The sequence below is a fragment of the Coregonus clupeaformis genome, chromosome 18 (genome assembly GCF_020615455.1).
Source record: "Coregonus clupeaformis isolate EN_2021a chromosome 18, ASM2061545v1, whole genome shotgun sequence".
In the NCBI taxonomy this organism is placed as follows: Eukaryota; Metazoa; Chordata; class Actinopteri; order Salmoniformes; family Salmonidae; genus Coregonus; species Coregonus clupeaformis.
The window spans coordinates 38,735,044-38,755,196 of record NC_059209.1 but is presented as its reverse complement, the minus strand read 5'-3'; the positions used below and the strand labels follow the sequence as shown (position 1 = coordinate 38,755,196).

At 47.2% G+C, this 20,153-nt stretch overlaps 1 protein-coding gene across 2 annotated transcripts in view; it reads right to left on the bottom strand.

Moving 5' to 3' along the window:
- Positions 1–20,153, bottom strand: part of LOC121530714 (metal transporter CNNM4) — a 56,747-nt gene continuing 36,594 nt past the window's right edge. The window contains exons 4-8 of one of the 2 annotated variants that reach the window (XM_041835888.2): positions 17,108–17,277; positions 8,764–8,860; positions 2,598–2,660; positions 915–1,087; positions 1–729 (exon numbers count right to left, since the gene is read on the bottom strand). In XM_041835888.2, coding sequence (XP_041691822.1) covers positions 430–729; positions 915–1,087; positions 2,598–2,660; positions 8,764–8,860; positions 17,108–17,277 — 803 coding nt within the window. In that variant the 3' untranslated portion in view covers positions 1–429. The remainder of the gene's footprint in view (positions 730–914; positions 1,088–2,597; positions 2,661–8,763; positions 8,861–17,107; positions 17,278–20,153) is intronic. The other variant, XM_041835891.2, reaches the window with a different exon arrangement.

The window sequence follows — 20,153 nt, the reverse complement described above, 5'->3', positions numbered from 1 at the left end:
ATAGCTGACCATGCTGGAAGAAGAGGAGGTACAGGGGGGATAGCTGACCATGCTGGAAGAAGAGGGGGTACAGGGGGGATAGCTGACCATGCTGGAAGAAGAGGGGGTACAGGGGGGATAGCTGACCATGCTGGAAGAAGAGGAGGTACAGGGGGGATAGCTGACCATGCTGGAAGAAGAGGAGGTACAGGGGGGATAGCTGACCATGCTGGAAGAAGAGGAGGTACAGGGGGGATAGCTGACAATGTCCACACTTCCAGCCACAGGGTTGACTTTTAAAATGGGGGGAGAGAGTCGTTCCTTCAGACAGTTTGGAATAATGTCAGAGTGTGTGTGTGGATGTCTGCTCCCAGTCCCTGGTAGTATGTGTAAACGCAAATATATAAGTGTGTGCACTAGTGTATGTGTGTGTGTGTGTGTGTGTGTGTGTCATATGCTGCTCTCTGATTGGTTGTGGTGGTTGTGAGGCAGAGAGTTTTGCTCCTTGAGGAGAGAGGTGGTCTCGTCGTCCAGGAGGGGGCCGTACTGCTCGTTGAGGAGAGAGGTGGTCTCGTCGTCCAGGAGGGGGCTTTTCTCCGGAGTGGGGGTGTCGTCAGCCAGGAAGCCGAGAGTGGCGGTGCCCACAGGGGGTGTGGTACCCTCCAGACGGGGGTGGCCGCAATCAGGTGACTGGGGGGCGGAATCCAGACGAGATGCCATCAGACCGTTCTGGTACTGGGCCCGCGTGATCTGACAAAGAGGGAAGAGGGAGGATGAAGGGACATGGTGAGGGAGAGAGAGAAAGAGAGGAGAGAGAGATAATCAAGGTGTTGTAGTGTTGGGGTCGAACATAAGCCTACACACACCGTCTCTATCCGAGCCAAATCATTAAAGCTCAGTGCAGGAGGTATCAACGTATGACTGGGTATCCTTACCTTGACAAACTGCAGGTCTGTGAGAGCTCGTACATAGAAGTCTGGTGTGTATGATGGTGAGGGGACAGCGTACTGAGTGTTGAGCTGGCTGCTGCTGCCGCTGGCTGACACGGACTCTGTCCGATCTGCAGTGCCCAGAGACGCTGTCCTGTTCAAACCACCGATGTGGGACTCTGAAACACACACAGGGTCGTAGCGTTAGAGTGAGCCACAAGGAAAAATTCACACTCACACGTGCAGATGCACACAAACACGTAAAACTGTGTTAATGAAATGGTAGGCTAAATCTGTGAAAAATGTGCATGCCACTGCCAAACCAGGCAAAGGTGCCTTCTGGAGGCCAATACACAGTTAATGCAGTAATGGGCATGTCAACTGGATGGACAGAGAGAGACAAGAGACTTGTCAGAGCTAACACATAACCAAAATCACACATATCCATCCATGTTAGGGAGACCTGTTAGAGACCTGTTAGAGAGACCTGTTAGAGAGACCTGTTAGAGAGACCTGTTAGAGAGACCTGTTAGAGAGAGCTGTTAGAGAGAGCTGTTAGAGAGAGCTGTTAGAGAGAGCTGTTAGGGAGAGCTGTTAGGGAGAGCTGTTAGGGAGAGCTGTTAGAGAGACCTGTTAGAGAGACCTGTTAGAGAGAGTCAGAAGGTTTAATACTAGTTTCTACACGCGGTGAAACACACCTCACAAATTAGAAATCTGTTCATTTCACACTAATGCCACCAGGTGGCGCTGCTCGCAACATCTGGCACCCATTGAATAACACACAATGCCATTGAATAACACACGATGCCAGTGCCTCAGTAAAGTGTATCCACATGGATTTATAAAACACCTTAGAGGCGTTCTGCAGGTGGACCTAATCTTTAGAGCTTGCATATAGCAACCAACCACACTGTATTTCAAAAGTGTGAAGAACTTGCATGAGTGTGTGACATCCAACGTGTGTGTGTGTGTGTGTGTGTGTGTCAGTTGGTTTGTGCCAGTGCAGTACTGCAGGTGAGATGCATGATTGTCAGGCGTGACGGGAACACAGAGTGATGCAGAGTCTAACAGCTGAAGATCTGCTTGTCAACCACTCAGCCAATAACAGGCTGAGAAGACACCCAGCTTCCAGTTTCTGCAACATTAACCCTGGCCTGTGATGCAAGGTGGAGAAAGGGCCGTGCCAGTCTTAGCCCTGGGCATGCGGATGCCAAGTTGCCAACCCCACGGGCAGTGCGCCTTAAGGTAGGTTACTACCAATCATATCAACAAACTGCTAACCACTGCAATGCCCTCTGCAGGCCAGGAAGACACATTACCTGGTATTATCAAAATGGGGTATAGTTTCTCTTCTGGTGCAACAGAGTCCTCCACACTCCACCAAAGCTAATGAGAGTTAGCAGTTAGCCTGAGACTTGTTGATTTAAATTGCAGATGAAGGCTAGAAACAGAAGTAATATAGGACGGCAAGTTTCCTTGCACCGTCAGCGTTTGGTAGCATTTTTGATTGGTGAAGGTTTGTGTGTAACTGATGCTGATGATCCTGTAGACTACTCAGTAGTCACTACCATTTTCTATAAAACTACTACATAAAGTAGGATAAAGTAGTGGGTGTTACGGTTATATTCTTCCCCAGCCTGGGTGTTACAGTTAAATGTTTCCCCATTGCCCAGACATGCCGGAGGTTACCTGGCAACCTGGAGAACAGAGAGAACCTCTTTAGAGAGAGGTGACGAGGACGAGATGACACCACTGAGAGAGACAGATGGAGAGACAGATGGAAGGAGGAGATGAAAGACAGAAAGGAGAGCGAGATGGAGGGAGGAGAGGAAAGAGAAGAGGTAGAGGAAGATAGAGAAAGAGAAGAAAAGGAGAGGAGAGTGAGGAAACAAAGAGGTACAGAGAGAGAGAGAGAGAGAGAGAGAGAGAGAGAGAGAGATCGAGATCGAGAGAAAGAGAGAGAGCGATCGAGAGAAAGAGCGAGAAAGAGAGACAGGGAGAGAGAGAGGGAGAGAGACAGAGAGAGAGAGACAGAGAGACAGAGAGAGAGAGAGAGAGAGAGAGAGAGAGAGAGAGAGAGAGAGAGAGAGAGAGAGAGAGAGAGAGATGGAGACAGAGAAAGAGCGAGAGAGAGAGAGAGAGACAGAGAGACAGGGAGAACGAGAGACAGGGAGAGAGAGAGAGACAGAGCAATCGTGAGAAAGAGCGAGAGAGAGAGAGAGAGAGGAAAGAGAAGAGGAAGGTAGAGAAAGAATAGCGGAAGAAAAGGAGAGGAGAGTGAGGAAACAGAGGTACAGAGAGAGAGAGCGAGAGAGAGAGAGAGCGATCGAGAGAAATAGCGAGAGAGAGAGACACGGAGAGCGAGAGACAGGTAGAGAGAAAGAGAGAGCGATCGAGAGAAAGAGCGAGAGACAAAGAAAGACAGGGAGAGCAAGAGAGACAGGGAGAGAGAAAGAGAGAGAGCGATAGAGAGAGAGAGCGAGCGAGAGCGAGAGAAAGAGCGAGAGAGACAGAGACAGGGAGAGCGAGAGAGACAAAGAGAGAAAGAGAACGAAAGAGCGAGAGAGGGAGAAAGAGAGAGCGAGAGAGACAAAGAGAGAGCGAGAGAGACAAAGAGGGAGAGCGAGAGAGAGAGCAAGAGAGAGACAGAGAGAGAGAGGGAGAAAGAGAGAGCGAGAGAGACAAAGAGAGAGAGAGAGAGCGAGAGAGACAAAGAGAGAGAGGGAGAGCGAGAGAGAGAGCAAGAGAGAGACAGAAAGAGAGAGAGACAGAGAGCGAGAGAAAGAGCGAGAGAGAGAGCCGAGAGAGAGAGAGAGAGAAAGAGAGGACATGAGTAGGGTTAAAAGTTTCGGGAAATTTCATAAAATTCCCTGTATTTCCAGAAATCCTGGTTGGAGGAGTCGGTATTTCCTGTTTATTCCCTTCTGAATCCGGGAAACCTTCAACCGGGATTTCGGATCTCCACTATTGTCTGGGCTACTATACTGGTGTCCCCCAGCGACCGGTTCGTACAGAAATCAGTCTCCTTTCAGGTTGCAAAGGCTTCGATTTCCTCCTTAACTAGGAATGCTAGTCCCGAATGTTGCATATCATGTTCAGCCAAACAAGTTGCAGCAGTCTGTTTACCCCTAGCTGAACGCGGGGCACAAAATCAGGAAGTGGCATTCTTAGGCATTAGCCACTAGTATGGTGGTGGAAAATTGTGTTTCATAAGGAAAGTACGCATATTTTCACCGTTTTTTTCTCTCGCCTTCTCGCCATTAAATCTAGTTAAGGAGGAAATTGAAGCCTTTGCAGCCTGAATGGAGAATGTTTTATGTACGAACCGGCCGCCGGGGGACACCAGTGTATTACCGGCAGGCCACATCAAGCCCAGACGATAGTGGAGATCCACAAATCCCACTAGCGACAGCCCAGGCTAGCGTGGTTTTGAGTAACCAAGGTGGAAAATATACATGTAAAAGTACTTAGTTAAACCATTCCTTGACTCACACTTACAGGTCGCATTACATGTGACAGTAAAAGAGAGAATCTACGTTTGATTTGAGCTGTAGGTGTAGGATACATTATTCTCAGATTAAAACAAACAGGTGAAAGAGAGAGAAGGAAAAAGGAGAGAAGTATGAATAGAGACAAACAAGTGAGTGAGAGACAAAACACTCTGTAAGGACAGAGAGAGTGAGGTAGACCTGAGCCCTGACAGTAAATCTCAGTAAGACAAAAATAATGGTGTTCCAAAAAACGTCCAGTTGCCAGGACCACAAACACAAATTCCATCTAGACACCGTTGCCCTAGAGCACGCAAAGCTAGCTGGTCCTGGGGCTCTGTTCACAAACACAAACAGACCCCACAGAGCCCCAGGACAACAACACATTTAGACCCAACCAAATCATGAGAAAACAAAAAGAGAATTACTTGACACATTGGAAAGAATTAACAAAAGCAAACTAGAATGCTATTTGGCCCTAAACAGAGAGTACACAGTGGCAGAATACCTGACCACTGTGACTGACCCAAACTTAAGGAAAGCTTTGACTATGTACAGACTCAGTGAGCATAGCCTTGCTATTGAGAAAGGCCACCGTAGGCAGACCTGGCTTTCAAGAGAAGACAGGCTATGTGCACACTGCCCACAAAATTTGATGGAAACTGAGCTGCACTTCCTAACCTCCTGCCAAATGTATGACCATATTAGAGACACATATTTCCCTCAGATTACAGAGATCCACAAAGAATTTGAAAACAAACCCAATTTTGATAAACTCCCATATCTATTAGGTTAAATACCACAGTGTGCCATCACAGCTGCAAGATTTGTGACCTGTTGCCACAAGAAAAGGGCAACCAGTGAAGAACAAACACCATTGTAAATACAACCTATATTTATGTTTATTTATTTTCCCTTTTGTACTTTAACTATTTGCACATCGTTACAACACTGTATATAGACATAATATGGCATTTGAAATGTCTTTATTTTTACTGTTCATTTTTATTCTTTATTTCACTTTTGTTTACTATCTACTTCACCTGCTTTGGCGATGTTAACATACGTTTCCTATGCCAATAAAGCCCTTAAATTGAAATTGAATTGAGAGCGAGAGCGAGAGGTAGAGAGAGAGAGTGAGAGACAGAGGTAGAGAGAGTGAGATAAATGAGGAAGAGAGGTAGAGGTAGAGAGAGTGAGGGAAGAGAGGTAGAGGTAGAGAGAGAGAGTGAGAGAAATGAGGAAGAGAGGTAGACAGGCAGAGCCACAGAGTTCAAAGTTCATCAGGAAAAATAGTTTTGAGAAACCAAAACCATTGGTGTGTATAATTCCTGAACTTATTGCCCCTGCTGACTTCACTTCAGGTATTCAAAAGCACTGGCTACATGAAAGAAATACGCTACTGGTCTCCCGGACGCGGCCGGCTTCAACAGAGCCTGGAATCGAACCAGGATCTCTAGTGGCACAGCTAGCACTGCGATGCAGTGCCTTAGACCACTGTAGACTACTTTATCACTGACCTCAACCCAGAGTATCTTAGAGCGTTCACAGTCAGTCCACTGACACCCCTATCAGACCACAGCAAAATCACACTCTACTTGAACAAAGCTATGCTCAATCATGAGGCATCAAAGCCAAAGGAACAGAATAATATTAAGACACGCTATAAATGTGGGAGAGTAGTGTGGAAGCGTATAAAATAACTATTATTAACTATTAGGAAACAACCAATTCAATCCCTTCTAGACAACTTCCTGGACAAAATGTTTCACTATAATAGCGAATGTGTACACTTGGCAGTAGAAAACCTAAACAGTATATTTGAACTCTCAGCTTCCCTATCAAATCTAAACATTTCAAGCAGACAAACTAAGAAAATTAACAACAATGACAAATGGTTTGATAACGAATGCAAAAACCTAAGAACGAAATTGAGAAACCTATCCAAACAAAAACAGAGACCCAGAAAACCTGAGTCTACGCCTTCACTATAGTGAAACACTAAAACAATACAGAAATACACTTTGGAAAAAGAAGAAACAGCACGTCAGAAATCAGCTCAATGTAATTGAAGAATCCATAGAATCAAACCACTTCTGGGAAAATTGGAAAACTCTAAACAAACAACAACACGAAGAGTTATCTATCCAAAACAGAGATGTATGGATAAACCACTTCAATCTTTTTGGCCCTATAACATAGAACAAACAGCAAAAACATACAGAACCCACTGGATTCAGCAAATGAAACAGCAAATGATCAAATGCAAATCTTAGAATCATCTATTAAAGACTACCAGAACCCACTGGATTCTCCAATTACATTGAATGAACAACAGGACAAAATACAAACCCTCCAACCCAAAAAGGCCTGTGGTGTTGATGGTATCCTCAATGAAATGATAAAATATACAGACCACAAATTTCAATTAGCTATACTTAAACTCTTTAACATCATCCTCAGCTCTGGCATATTCCCTAATATTTGGAACCAAGGACTGATCAACCCAAACTACAAAACTGGAATCAAATTTTACCCCAATAACTACCGTGGGATATGCGTCAACAGCAACCTTGGGAAAATCCTCTGCATTATCATCAACAGCAGACTCTTACATTTCCTCAGCGAAAACAATGTATTGAGCAAACGTCAAATTGGGTTTTTGTCAAATTGCCGTACGACAGACCACGTATTCACCCTGCACACCCTAATTGACAAACAAACAAACCAAAACAAAGGCAAAGTCTTCTCATGCTTTGCTGATTTCAAAAAAGCTTTTGACTCAATTTGACATGAAGGCCTGCAATACAAACGGATGGAAAGTGGGGTTGGGGGAAAACATACAACATTCTAAAATCCATGTACACAAACAACAAGTGTGCGGTTAAAATTGGCAAAAAATTCACACATTTCTTTCCACAGGGCCGTGGGTTGAGACAGGCATGCAGCTTAAGCCCCACCCTCTTCAACATATATATCAACGATTTGGCGAGGGCACTAGAACAGTCTGCAGCACCCGGCCTCACCCTACTAGAATCTGAAGTCAAATGTCTACTGTTTGCTGATGATCTGGTGCTTCTGTCCCCAACCAAGGAGGGCCTACAGCAGCACCTAGATCCTCTGCACAGATTCTGTCAGACCTGAGCCCTGACAGTAAATCTCAGTAAGACAAAAATAATGGTGTTCCAAAAAATGTCCAGTTGCCAGGACCAATTAGGATCTGTCTAAAAATCATTGAATCAGTTATAGAACCTATTGCCCTTTATGGTTGTGAGGTCTGGGGTCCGCTCACCAACCAAGAATTCACAAAATGGGACAAACACCAAATTGAGACTACGGCCGATACCCGCTGATGATCAAAATCCAGAAAAGAGCTGTTAAATTCTACAACCACTTAAAAGTTAGCGATTCCCAAACCTTCCATAACAAAGCCATCACCTACAGAGAGATGAACCTGGAGAAGAGCCCCCTAAGCAAGCTGGTCCTGGGGCTCTGTTCACTAACACAAACAGACCACACAGAGCCCAAGGACAGCAACACAATTAGACCCAACCAAATCATGAGAAAACTAAAAGATAATTACTTGACACATTGGAAAGAATTTACAAAAAAACTGAGCAAACTAGAATGCTATTTGGCGCTAAACAGAGAGTACACAGTGGAAGAATACCTGACCACTGTGACTGACCCAAAATTAAGGAAATCTTTGACTATGTACAGACTCAGTGAGCATAGCCTTGCTATTGAGAAAGGTCGCCTTAGGCAGACCTGGCTCTCAAGAGAAGACAGGTTATGTGCACACTGCCCACAAAATGAGGTGGAAACTGAGCTGCACTTCCTAACCTCCTGCCAAATGTATGACCATATTAGAGACACATTTCCCTCAGATTACACAGACCCACATTCGAAAAACAAATCCAATTTTGATAAACTCCCATATCTATTCGGTGAAATACCACAGTGTGCCATCACAGCAGCAATATTTGTGACCTGTTGCCACAAGAAAAGGGCAACCAGTGAAGAACAAACACCATTGTAAATACAACCTATACTTATGTTTATTTATTTTCCCTTTTGTACTTTAACTATTTGCACATTGTTACAACACTGTATATAGACATAATATGACATTTGAAATGTCTTTATTCTTTTGGAACTTCTGAGTGTAATGTTTACAGTTTATTTTTTATTGTTAATTTCACTTGTGTTTATTATCTATTTCACTTGCATTGGCAATGTTAACATATGTTTCCCATGCCAATAAAGCCCCTTAAATTGAATTGAAATTGAATTGAGAGAGAGAGATTTGAATTGGGAGAGATAGGAGAGAAACAGACAGAGAGTAATGGAGGAGAGAGAGGACTCACCTAATGTGGGAGCACTGAGGGCCATGACCCCATAGTAGGAGAAGGGTCCCGTCTCAAACTTCATGTTCTCGTTCCCGGCCTCCACCTCCACCCGACCCTGACAAACACAGACAATGGATTAGGCACAAACAACAACAACAACCCCAGTGAGGGGGGTAAGGAGACCTCTCTGAATGTTTTGTCACAGAGAGATCGTCGGACGGGACAGGGCCAGTGAGGGGGGGTAAGGAGTGTGTGTGTTGGGAGTGTGAGTGTGTGTGTGTTGGGAGTGTGAGTGTGTGTGTGTTGGGAGTGTGAGTGTGTGTGTGTGTGTGTTGGGAGTGTGTGTGTGTGTGTGTGTTGGGAGTGTGTGTGTGTGTGTGTGTTGGGAGTGTGTGTGTGTGTGTGTGTGTTGGGAGTGTGTGTGTGTGTGTGTGTGTGTGTTGGGAGTGTGTGTGTGTGTGTTGGGAGTGTGTGTGTGTGTTGGGAGTGTGTGTGTGTGTTGGGAGTGTGTGTGTGTGTGTTGGGAGTGTGTGAGTGTGTGTGTGTGTGTGTGTGTGTGTGTGTGTGTGTGTGTGTGTGTGTGTGTGTTGGGAGTGTGTGAGTGTGTGTGTGTGTGTGTGTGTGTGTGTGTGTGTGTGTGTGTGTGTTGGGAGTGTGTTCAGTGCCCAGGGTGGAGTCACATTAGTAAAGGACATACAGCCCTGAACACACCATCAGAGTATACAAAGGACACACACACACACACACAGGTTTACACACCATGTGTGGTATGTTTAAAGTAGGGGAGGGGTGGTCAGCGAGAGAAAGAATAGAACCAGACAGGGGGGAGGGAGGGAGGGAGGGAGAGGTGAAAAGCTAGGTGCTATTCTAGTCTGACCTGCTCTACAAGTCCACCCATCCACCAGCTTTCACAATACACCAAAGTGACACACACACACAATAATCAACTGTGAGAGAGAACCCTAACTGACCCCACCTGAGAAGATAGTTCTCTGTGTTCCACTGACTGTCTACTATATAACTTTTAGACAAACCTCTAGAGCAGGGAACAGCAGCTCTAGTCCAGAAGCCCTGTAGTGTGGGTGATTACTTGATTATTTGTGTTAGTGCTGGGCTGGAACAAAATATTGCACATTCTTTATATCTCCAGGAGCAGAGGATATCTACAGAGCTTATCTAAATTCCAACTGGTGTATCTGTTCTGATAGGACCCCCAGTGTGTGTGTGTGTGATAAAATCAAAGCCTATTTGAAATAATGGATGACATATTGCTAAACGAGGCTGCCTGTACTTTGCATACAGCTGGGTGAATCTCGGAACGTTCTGCCTTCATAACTGATTGAAATTCGCAGTCCCTGTCGGACCGTTCTAACCAGGCATGTGCCTGCCTGCATATGGGTGTGTGATAAAAGGTTTTATGAAATAATGGCTGACATATTACTGAATAGGGCTGCCAGTAGTTTGCATACGGCTGCACATCATGTGATGAGTGTGACCAGCTACTATGGAGCAATAATAACTCTAGTTCACCCACCCCATCCTCCCACCAAAAATCATTCTTCTCTCTCTCTCCCTCTCCCTCTCTCCCTCTCTCCCTCTCCCTCTCCCTCCCACCAAGGGACAAATATTTGATTGCTGATGACAATATTCTGGAAACAGAGATCACTGATGTCTGGGAGCAGACATGAACAAACAACCAACCAAAAATAGGCCTATGTAATGGTCTGTAACAGGAAGGACGCAGTCACACACACCACAAACACACACACACACACACACACACAACAAACACACACACACCACAAACACACACACACCCCATACACACACACACACACACACACCACAAACACACCACAAACACACACACACACACACCCCCCATACACACACACACACACACACACACACAACAAACACACACACACCACAAACACACACACACCCCATACACACACACACACACACACCACAAACACACACACACACCCCATACACACACACCACAAAAGCACATACACACTCACGTAGCTGTAATATAGGTGGAATGCAGATTGGGGCGGAGGGAGATTATCTGAAAGAGAACGCTCCTATTTCTCATGACTCTGCTCCCACGCTATTCACAAATGCAGCCCACACACACACACTTCCAACAACAACCAATTCATTCATTCATGACCACGTCTATGTCATAATATCACAAATAACAAAATCTCTTCTCTTTCCATCTCCTTTCTGTTCCTACCTTTCTTTTGCCAATAGACCAATCCCACTGTAGCAGTAGAACAGTATTTGCAAGAGCAACTGTCAACAAAATTACAAGAGGATGACATTCTATTGTTGACAGGCTCCACCTCCTAACATTCTATTGTTGACAGGCTCCACCTCCTAACATTCTATTGTTGACAGGCTCCACCTCCTAACATTCTATTGTTGACAGGCTCCACCTCCTAACATTCTATTGTTGACAGGCTCCACCTCCTAACATTCTATTGTTGACAGGCTCCACCTCCTAACATTCTATTGTTGACAGGCTCCACCTCCTAACATTCTATTGTTGACAGGCTCCACCTCCTAACATTCTATTGTTGACAGGCTCCACCTCCTAACATTCTATTGTTGACAGGCTCCACCTCCTAACATTCTATTGTTGACAGGCTCCACCTCCTAACATTCTATTGTTGACAGGCTCCACCTCCTAACATTCTATTGTTGACAGGCTCCACCTCCTAACATTCTATTGTTGACAGGCTCCACCTCCTAACATTCTATTGTTGACAGGCTCCACCTCCTAACATTCTATTGTTGACAGGCTCCACCTCCTAACATTCTATTGTTGACAGGCTCCACCTCCTAACATTCTATTGTTGACAGGCTCCACCTCCTAACATTCTATTGTTGACAGGCTCCACCTCCTAACATTCTATTGTTGACAGGCTCCACCTCCTAACATTCTATTGTTGACAGGCTCCACCTCCTAACATTCTATTGTTGACAGGCTCCACCTCCTAACATTCTATTGTTGACAGGCTCCACCTCCTAACATTCTATTGTTGACAGGCTCTATATGACAGTGCTCTCCCACCCACCACTGCCCACACCCCTAAACATACACTAAAAAGTATGTGGACACCCCTTCAAATTAGTGGATTTGGCTATTTCAGCCACACCCATTACTGACAGGTGTATGAAAATTGAGCACACAGCCATGCAATCTCCATAGACAAACGTTGACAGTAGAATGGCCCATACTGAAGCAATCAGTGACTTTCAACATGGCACGTCATAGGACAAGTCAGTTCTTCAAATTTCTGTGCTGCCCCAGTCAACTGTAAGTGCTGTTATTGTGAAGTGGAAACGTCTAGGAGCAACAACGGCTGAGCCGCGAAGTGGTAGGCCACACAAGCTCACAGAACTGGACCGCCGAGTGCTGAAGCGTGCAGCGTGTAAAAATCATCTGTCCTCGATTGCAACACTCACAACCGAGTTCCAAACTGTCTCTGGAAGCAACGTCAGCACAATAACTGTTCTTTGGGAGCTTCATTAAATGGGTTTCCATGGCCGAGCAGCCACACACAAGCCTAAGAATACCATGCGCAATGACAAGCATCAGCTGGAGTGGTGTAAAGCTCGCCGCCATTGGACTCTGGAGCAGTGGAAACGTGTTCTCTGGAGTGATGAATCACGCTTCACCATCTGGCAGCCCGAAGGACGAATCTGGGTTTGATGGATGCCAGGTGAACGCTACCTGCCCCAATGCATAATGCCAACTGTAAAGTTTGGTGGAGGAGGAATAATGGTCTGGGGCTGTTTTTCATGGTTCGGGATAGGCCCCTTAGTTCCAGTGAAGGGAAATCTTAACTCTACAGCATAAAATGACATTCTAGATTATTCTGTGCTTCCAACTTTGCGGCAACAGTTTGGGGAAGGCCCTTTCCTGTTTCAGCATGACAATGCCCCCATGCACAAAGCGAAGTCCATAGAGAAATGGTTTGTCGAGATCAGTATGGAAGAACTTGACTGGCCTGCACAGAGCCCTGACCTCAACCCTATCGAACACCTGCATTGGAACGCCGACTGCGAGCCAGGCCTAATTGCCTAACATCAGTGCCCGACCTCACTAATGCTCTTGTGGCTGAATGGAAGCAAGTCCCTGCAGCAATGTTCCAACATCTAGTGGAAAGCCTTCCCATAAGAGTGGAGGCTGTTATAGCAGCAAAGGGGGGACCAACTCCATATTAATGCCCATGACTTTGGAAAGAGATGTTTGGACAAGCAGGTGTCCACATACTGTTGGCCATGCAGTGTATCTCTATGGATTATTTCACCTGAGTAGATTATTATTATAACATCATGATGAGGTGGGGGGTGGGGGGGGCTAACGAGCTGAGCCTAATGATCCCTGGATTACTGGCGCTGGCTAATGACTGTTTGGAGACTAATTCCATAACTGATTTATGTGTGTGTGAGTGTGAGTTTCTACACAGAGTGGTACAGAGGCTAGCTGGGGGTTAGATAACAGTTGGTATTAGCATATTGATACACAGCTGACTGACACCGTGGCACGCATGGTGTCTCCCCCTCTCCTCCTCCCTCTCTCCTCCTCTCCCCTCCCTCTTTCCTCCTCCCTCTCCCCTCCTCCCTCTCTCCCTCTCTCCTCCTCAGTCTCTCCTCCTCCCTCTCTCCTCCTCTCCCCTCCCTCTCCCCTCCTCCCTCTATCCCACTCTCTTCCTCCCCCTCTCTCCTCCTCCCCCTCTCCCACTCTCTTCCTCCCCCTCTCTCCTCCTCCCCCTTTCTCCTCCTCCCTCCCTCCCCCCTCTCTCCTCCTCCCCCTCTCTCCTCCTCCCCCTCTCTCTCTCCTCCTCCCTCTCTCCCTCTCTCTCTCCTCCTCCCTCTCTACTCCTCCCTCTCTCCTCCTCCCCCTTTCTCCTCCTCCCTCCCCCTCTCCTCCTCCCTCTCTCCCTCTCTCTCTCCTCCTCCCCCTTTCTCCTCCTCCCTCCCTCTCTCCTCCTCCATCTCTCCCTCTCTCCCTCCTCCTCCCTCTCTCTCTCCTCCTTCCTCTCTCCCTCCCTCTCTCCTCCCCCCTCTCTCCTCCTCCCTCCCTCTCTCCTCCTCCCCTTTACGTAAGAGGGATCGATTAGCGAAGGCCCCTCTGGACCCTACGTCTCTCTCTCCCCCTCTTCTTCTCTCTCTCCCTCCATTATACTCCCTGTATATAGCAATGTTATATTCTACTCCCTATACACTGAGTGAACAAAACATTAAGAACACCTGCTCTTTCCATGACATAGACTGACCAGGTGAATCCAGGTGAAAGCTATGATCCCTTATTGATGTCACTTGTTAAATCCACTTCAAATCAGTGTAGATGAAGGGGAGGAGACAGGTTAAAGAAGGATATTTAAGCCTCGAGACAATTGAGACATGGATTGTGTATGTGTGCCATTCAGAGGGTGAATGGGCAAGACAAAAAATATTTAAGTGCCTTTGAACGGGGTATGGTAGTAGGTGCCAGGCGCACCGGTTTGAGTGTGTCAAGAACTGCAATGCTGCTGGGTTTTTCACGCTCAACAGTTTCCTGTGTGTGTCAAGAATGGTCCACCACCCAAAGGACATCCAGCCAACTTGATAACTGTGGGAAATAAGAATGGCAACTTGATTTCAACATCTGAACAAAGTGGACAGGCTAGCATGCCGATCAAACAGTTGGAGACTGTCACGCCCTGACTCTAGGACTCGTATTTGTTGAGTCAGGGTGTGTATTTTCTGTGTCGTGTTGTGCTATGTTTATTGTCTATGGTTAGATCTAGTATTTATAGATCTATGTTGGCCTGTGTGGTTCCCAATCAGAGGCAGCTGTTGCTCGTTGTCTCTGATTGGGGACCATACTTAGGCAGCCTTTTGGCACCTGTTAGTTGTGGGATCTTGTTCCGTGTAAGTTATGTTGTTTGTATGCTACCTTGGACTTCACGTTTAGTTTGTTGTTTTGTCGTTTGTTTAGTCGTTAATAAATATGAATGCATATCACGCTGCGCCTTGGTCCGTCTCGTTCGTAAACGATCGTGACAGAGACGGACAGAAGGGTGTGTTCATAACAATTAAACTGTTCTACCTTGTTAGCTAGCAAATAGATCTAAATTGGCTAAACTTGAAATATAAAGATTAGCTGCCTACTCACTAGCACGTGGGCTTGTGCTTGAGGGACTGTTTATAAGACCTGTGTTAATTGTCTATAATGCCTGCTACAAGAAGTTAGTCAATATTAGTGGATGTGCATTATACATGGTTCTGGTTAGATTTGTAACAAAAAGGTCATGTTCATAGACAGACTTGAAAGCCAGATCAGTGATTATTGCAGAAAAGCAGGTTAAACTATATTGATAAAATAATTAAATTATTAGTGGGTCTTATGGTTGTGGAAGGGTTATATTTAACCTAGGTATAACTTCACAAGCCCTGAATTTAATATTATTGCTGACTGTTTGAAATGCAGTGTATTTTACCTTTAATTGTACAACAAAGCTTATTTAGAGAAAACATTAAAATATATATATATTGTGAATCGCCCCTAAATGTGAAAAAAAATTGAGATATGATTTTTTGGCCATATTTTTTATTTATTTTTATTTATTTTTATTTCACCTTTATTTAACCAGGTAAGCCATATCGCCCAGCCCAACCCCTGTATATACCCCCTGCCCAACCCCTGTATATACCCCCTGCCCAACCCCTGTATATACGCCCAGCCCAACCCCTGTATCTACCCCCAGCCCAACCCCTGTATATACCCCCCTGCCCAACCCCCTGTATATACCCCCAGCCCAACCCCTGTATATACCCCCCAGCCCAACCCCTGTATATACCCCCCCAGCCCAACCCCCTGTATATACCCCTCTGCCCAACCCCTGTATATACCCCCCAGCCCAACCCCCTGTATATACCCCCAGCCCAACCCCTGTATATACCCCCCAGCCCAACCCCTGTATATACCCCCCAGCCCAACCCCCTGTATATACCCCCCAGCCCAACCCCTGTATATACCCCCAGCCCAACCCCCTGTATATACCCCCAGCCCAACCCCTGTATATACCCCCAGCCCAACCCCTGTATATACCCCCAGCCCAACCCCTGTATATACCCCCAGCCCAACCCCTGTATATACCCCCAGCCCAACCCCTGTATATACCCCCCAGCCCAACCCCCTGTATATACCCCCAGCCCAACCCCCTGTATCTACCCCCCTGCCCAACCCCCTGTATCTACCCCCTGCCCAACCCCTGTATATACCCCCCAGCCCAACCCCTGTATCTACCCCCTGCCCCACCCCTGTATATACCCCCCAGCCCAACCCCTGTATATACCCCCCAGCCCAACCCCTGTATATACGCCCAGCCCAACCCCTGTATATACCCCCCAGCCCAACCCCCTGTATATACCCCCCAGCCCAACCCCTGTATATACCCCCAGCCCAACCCCTGTATATACGCCCTGCATCTCCATAGTCTAAAGTGGCCTCCTCGTCTCCTCTCAATAGTCTAAAGTGGCCTCCTCGTCTCCTCTCAATAGTCTAAAGTGGCCTCCTCGTCTCCTCTCAATAGTCTAAAGTGGCCTCCTCGTCTCATCTCAATAGTCTAAAGTGGCCTCCTCGTCTCATCTCAATAGTCTAAAGTGGCCTCCTCGTCTCAACTCCATAGTCTAAAGTGGCCTCCTCGTCTCAACTCCATAGTCTAAAGTGGCCTCCTCGTCTCATCTCCATAGTCTAAAGTGGCCTCCTCGTCTCCTCTCAATAGTCTAAAGTGGCCTCCTCGTCTCCTCTCAATAGTCTAAAGTGGCCTCCTCGTCTCCTCTCAATAGTCTAAAGTGGCCTCCTCGTCTCCTCTACTCTGCTTCCGGAGAGCAATATGTTGGAGAGAGTGTAGGTGTGAGGGCCTTGCGTGAGGCCAGTGGCGGCTTTCACAACAGTCCTTAAACAGGATGGTTCATCTGGCTGTGTGGTTGATTGACATAGAGCCTCCCTCCATCAACCCAGTGCCTGTTTAAATAAGAAAACGCTTTGCGGACCCTTTTGCGACCCCACTGTCGAGGCAGGGCAGGGAGTTGCCATCGGTTACGAGTAGCAGGACATAGCTGCGTTCAACACTGAGAAACACTGAGATGTTAGAGAGTTGCTCGGGTCTAATCCAGGCCAGTATGAAGAGAGGAAGTGATGACTTATATAAAAAACTAAGGAGGAACCTTTCATGTGGGAATGTCACGATGGTGACTCTTTGAATCAACCACTGACTGATTCACAGAAAGAGAGACAGACAGAAAGACAGAGTGTGTGTGTGTGTGTGTGTGTGTGTGTGTGTGTGTAGCCTACCTGCAGTATGAGTATGAAGTAGTCGACAGCCTTCCCTCTTTGGTAGACAAAGTGTTGAGGACAGCGTTTGTCACTGTCGTTGAACTTAATCTCCTGGATGACGTCTGGGTGTCTCAGAATCCTCAACAGAACCTTGTCCGATATCTGGGACGGGCTGAATAACGTCACCTCTGGAGAGAGACACAAATTATAATTAGTCAGAACTAAAGGATGTTAAAGTTGTCCAACAATATAGCCTGGTCCCAGATCCGTTTGTGTTCTTATGCCAACTCCTTGTCACTTATTGTCATGTTTGGAGTGACAATGAGTTAAACAGAGCAGAAACAGACTGGCACCCAACAATACACTGCTCGTCTCCAATGAAGATGACATCATCAACAAAATATCAGGCATTCGCAGAGACATAGAGTGATGGGGAGTCCGGGAGAGGGGGGGGATAGAGACAGACAGAGGGGGTAGAGACAGACAGAGAGGGGGGGAGAGACAGACAGAGAGAGGGGGTAGAGACAGACAGAGAGAGGGGGTAGAGACAGACAGAGAGGAGGGGGTAGAGACAGACAGAGAGAGGGGGTAGAGACAGACAGAGAGGGGGATAGAGACAGACAGAGAGAGAGGGGGTAGAGACAGACAGAGAGGGGGTAGAGACAGACAGAGAGAGGGGGTAGAGACAGACAGAGAGGGGGATAGAGACAGACAGAGAGAGAGGGGGTAGAGACAGACAGAGAGAGGGGGTAGAGACAGACAGAGAGAGGGGGGTAGAGACAGACAGAGAGAGAGGGGGGGTAGAGACAGACAGAGAGAGGGGGGTAGAGACAGACAGAGAGAGAGGGGGGATAGAGACAGACAGAGAGGGGGGGTAGAGACAGACAGAGAGGGGGGGAGAGACAGACAGAGAGAGAGGGGGGATAGAGACAGACAGAGAGAGAGGGGGGATAGAGACAGACAGAGAGAGAGGGGGTAGAGACAGACAGAGAGAGGGGGGTAGAGACAGACAGAGAGAGGGGGGTAGAGACAGACAGAGAGAGAGGGGGGTAGAGACAGACAGAGAGAGAGGGGGGATAGAGACAGACAGAGAGGGGGGTAGAGACAGACAGAGAGGGGGGATAGAGACAGACAGAGAGAGAGGGGGATAGAGACAGACAGAGAGGGGGGTAGAGACAGACAGAGAGGGGGGGTAGAGACAGACAGAGAGAGAGGGGGGATAGAGACAGACAGAGAGGAGGGTAGAGACAGACAGAGGGGGGGAGAGACAGACAGAGAGGGGGGTAGAGACAGACAGAGAGAGAGGGGGATAGAGACAGACAGAGAGGGGGGGTAGAGACAGAGAGAGGGGGTAGAGACAGACAGAGAGGGGGGGGTAGAGACAGACAGAGAGGGGGATAGAGACAGACAGAGAGGGGGGTAGAGACAGACAGAGAGAGAGGGGGTAGAGACAGACAGAGAGGGGGGTAGAGACAGACAGAGAGGGGGGGATAGAGACAGACAGAGAGAGAGGGGGGATAGAGACAGACAGAGAGGGGGGGTAGAGACAGAGAGAGGGGGGGATAGAGACAGACAGAGAGAGAGGAGGTAGAGACAGACAGAGAGAGGGGGGGGTAGAGACAGACAGAGAGAGGCCTGCTGTAACTGCAATCTCTGTTGTTTTAGAGAGAGCAGAGGGAACAGCAACGTCATTCTGGCTCTGGCTCTAAGCATGCTGCAACAGACCACATGACTAGTGGTGCTGGCAACACAAGTTAATCATTTATGTAATTACATTCAACCATTGTTACATTCATTTTTACTATGAATAAGCAATCACTGAGGGAATTGAGCAAACACACAACATTGGCATTCTTAGCGAGTCGCGACACGCTTTTACCAACTGAGCTAGACATACAGTGTATTGGGAAAGTATTCAGACCCCTTGACTTTTTCCACATTTTGTTACATTACAGCCTTAGGAATTTTGGCAAATGTTTTAAAAATAAACAACGGAAACGTCACATTTACATAAGAATTCAGGCCCTTTACTAAGTACTTTGTTGAAGCACCTTTGGCAGCGATTACAGCCTCAAGTCTTCTTGGGTATGACGCCATCAGCTTGGCACACCTGTATTTGGGGAGTTTCTCCCATTCTTCTTTACAGATCCTCTCAAGCTCTGTCAGGTTGGATGGGGAGCGTCGCTGCACAGCTATTTTCAGGTCTCTCCAGAGATGTTTGATCGGGTTCAAGTCCGGGCTCTGGCTGGGCCACTGAAGGATATTCAGAGACTTGTCCCAAAGCCACTACTGCGCTGTCTTGGCTGTGTGCTTAGGGTCATTGTCCTGTTGGAAGGTGAACCTTCGCCCCAGTCGGAGGTCCTGAACGCTCTGGAACAGGTTTTCATCAAGGATCTCAGTACTTTGCTCCGTTCATCTTTCCCTCAATCCTGACTAGTCTCCCAGTCCCTGCCGCTGAAAAACATCCCCACAGCATGATGCTGCCACCACCATGCTTCACCGTAGGGATGGTGCCAGGTTTCCTTAAGACATGACGCTTGGCATTCAGGCCAAAGAGTTCAATCTTGGTTTCATCAGACCAGAGAATCTTGTTTCTCATGGTCTGAGAGAATTTAGGTGCCTTTTGGCAAACTCCAAGCGGGCTGTCATGTGCCTTTTACTGAGAAGTGGCTTCCGTCTGGCCACTCTACCATAAAGGCCTGATTGGTGGAGCGCTGCAGATATGGTTGTCCTTCTGGAAGGTTCTCCCATCTCCACAGAGGAACTCTGGAGCTCTGCCTGACCAAGGCCCTTCTCCCCAGATTGCTCAGCTTGGCCAGGCGGCCAGCTATAGGAAAAGTCTTGGTGGTTCCAAACTTCTTCCATTTAAGAATGATGGAAGCCACTGTGTTCTTGTGGACCTTCAATGCTGCAGACATTTTTTGGTACCTTTCCCCAGATCTGTGCCTCGACACAATGCTGTCTCGGAGGTCTACGGACAATTCCTTCGACCTCATGGCTTGTTTTTTGTTCTGACATGCACTGTTAACTGTGGGACCTTACATAGACAGGTGTGTGCCTTTCC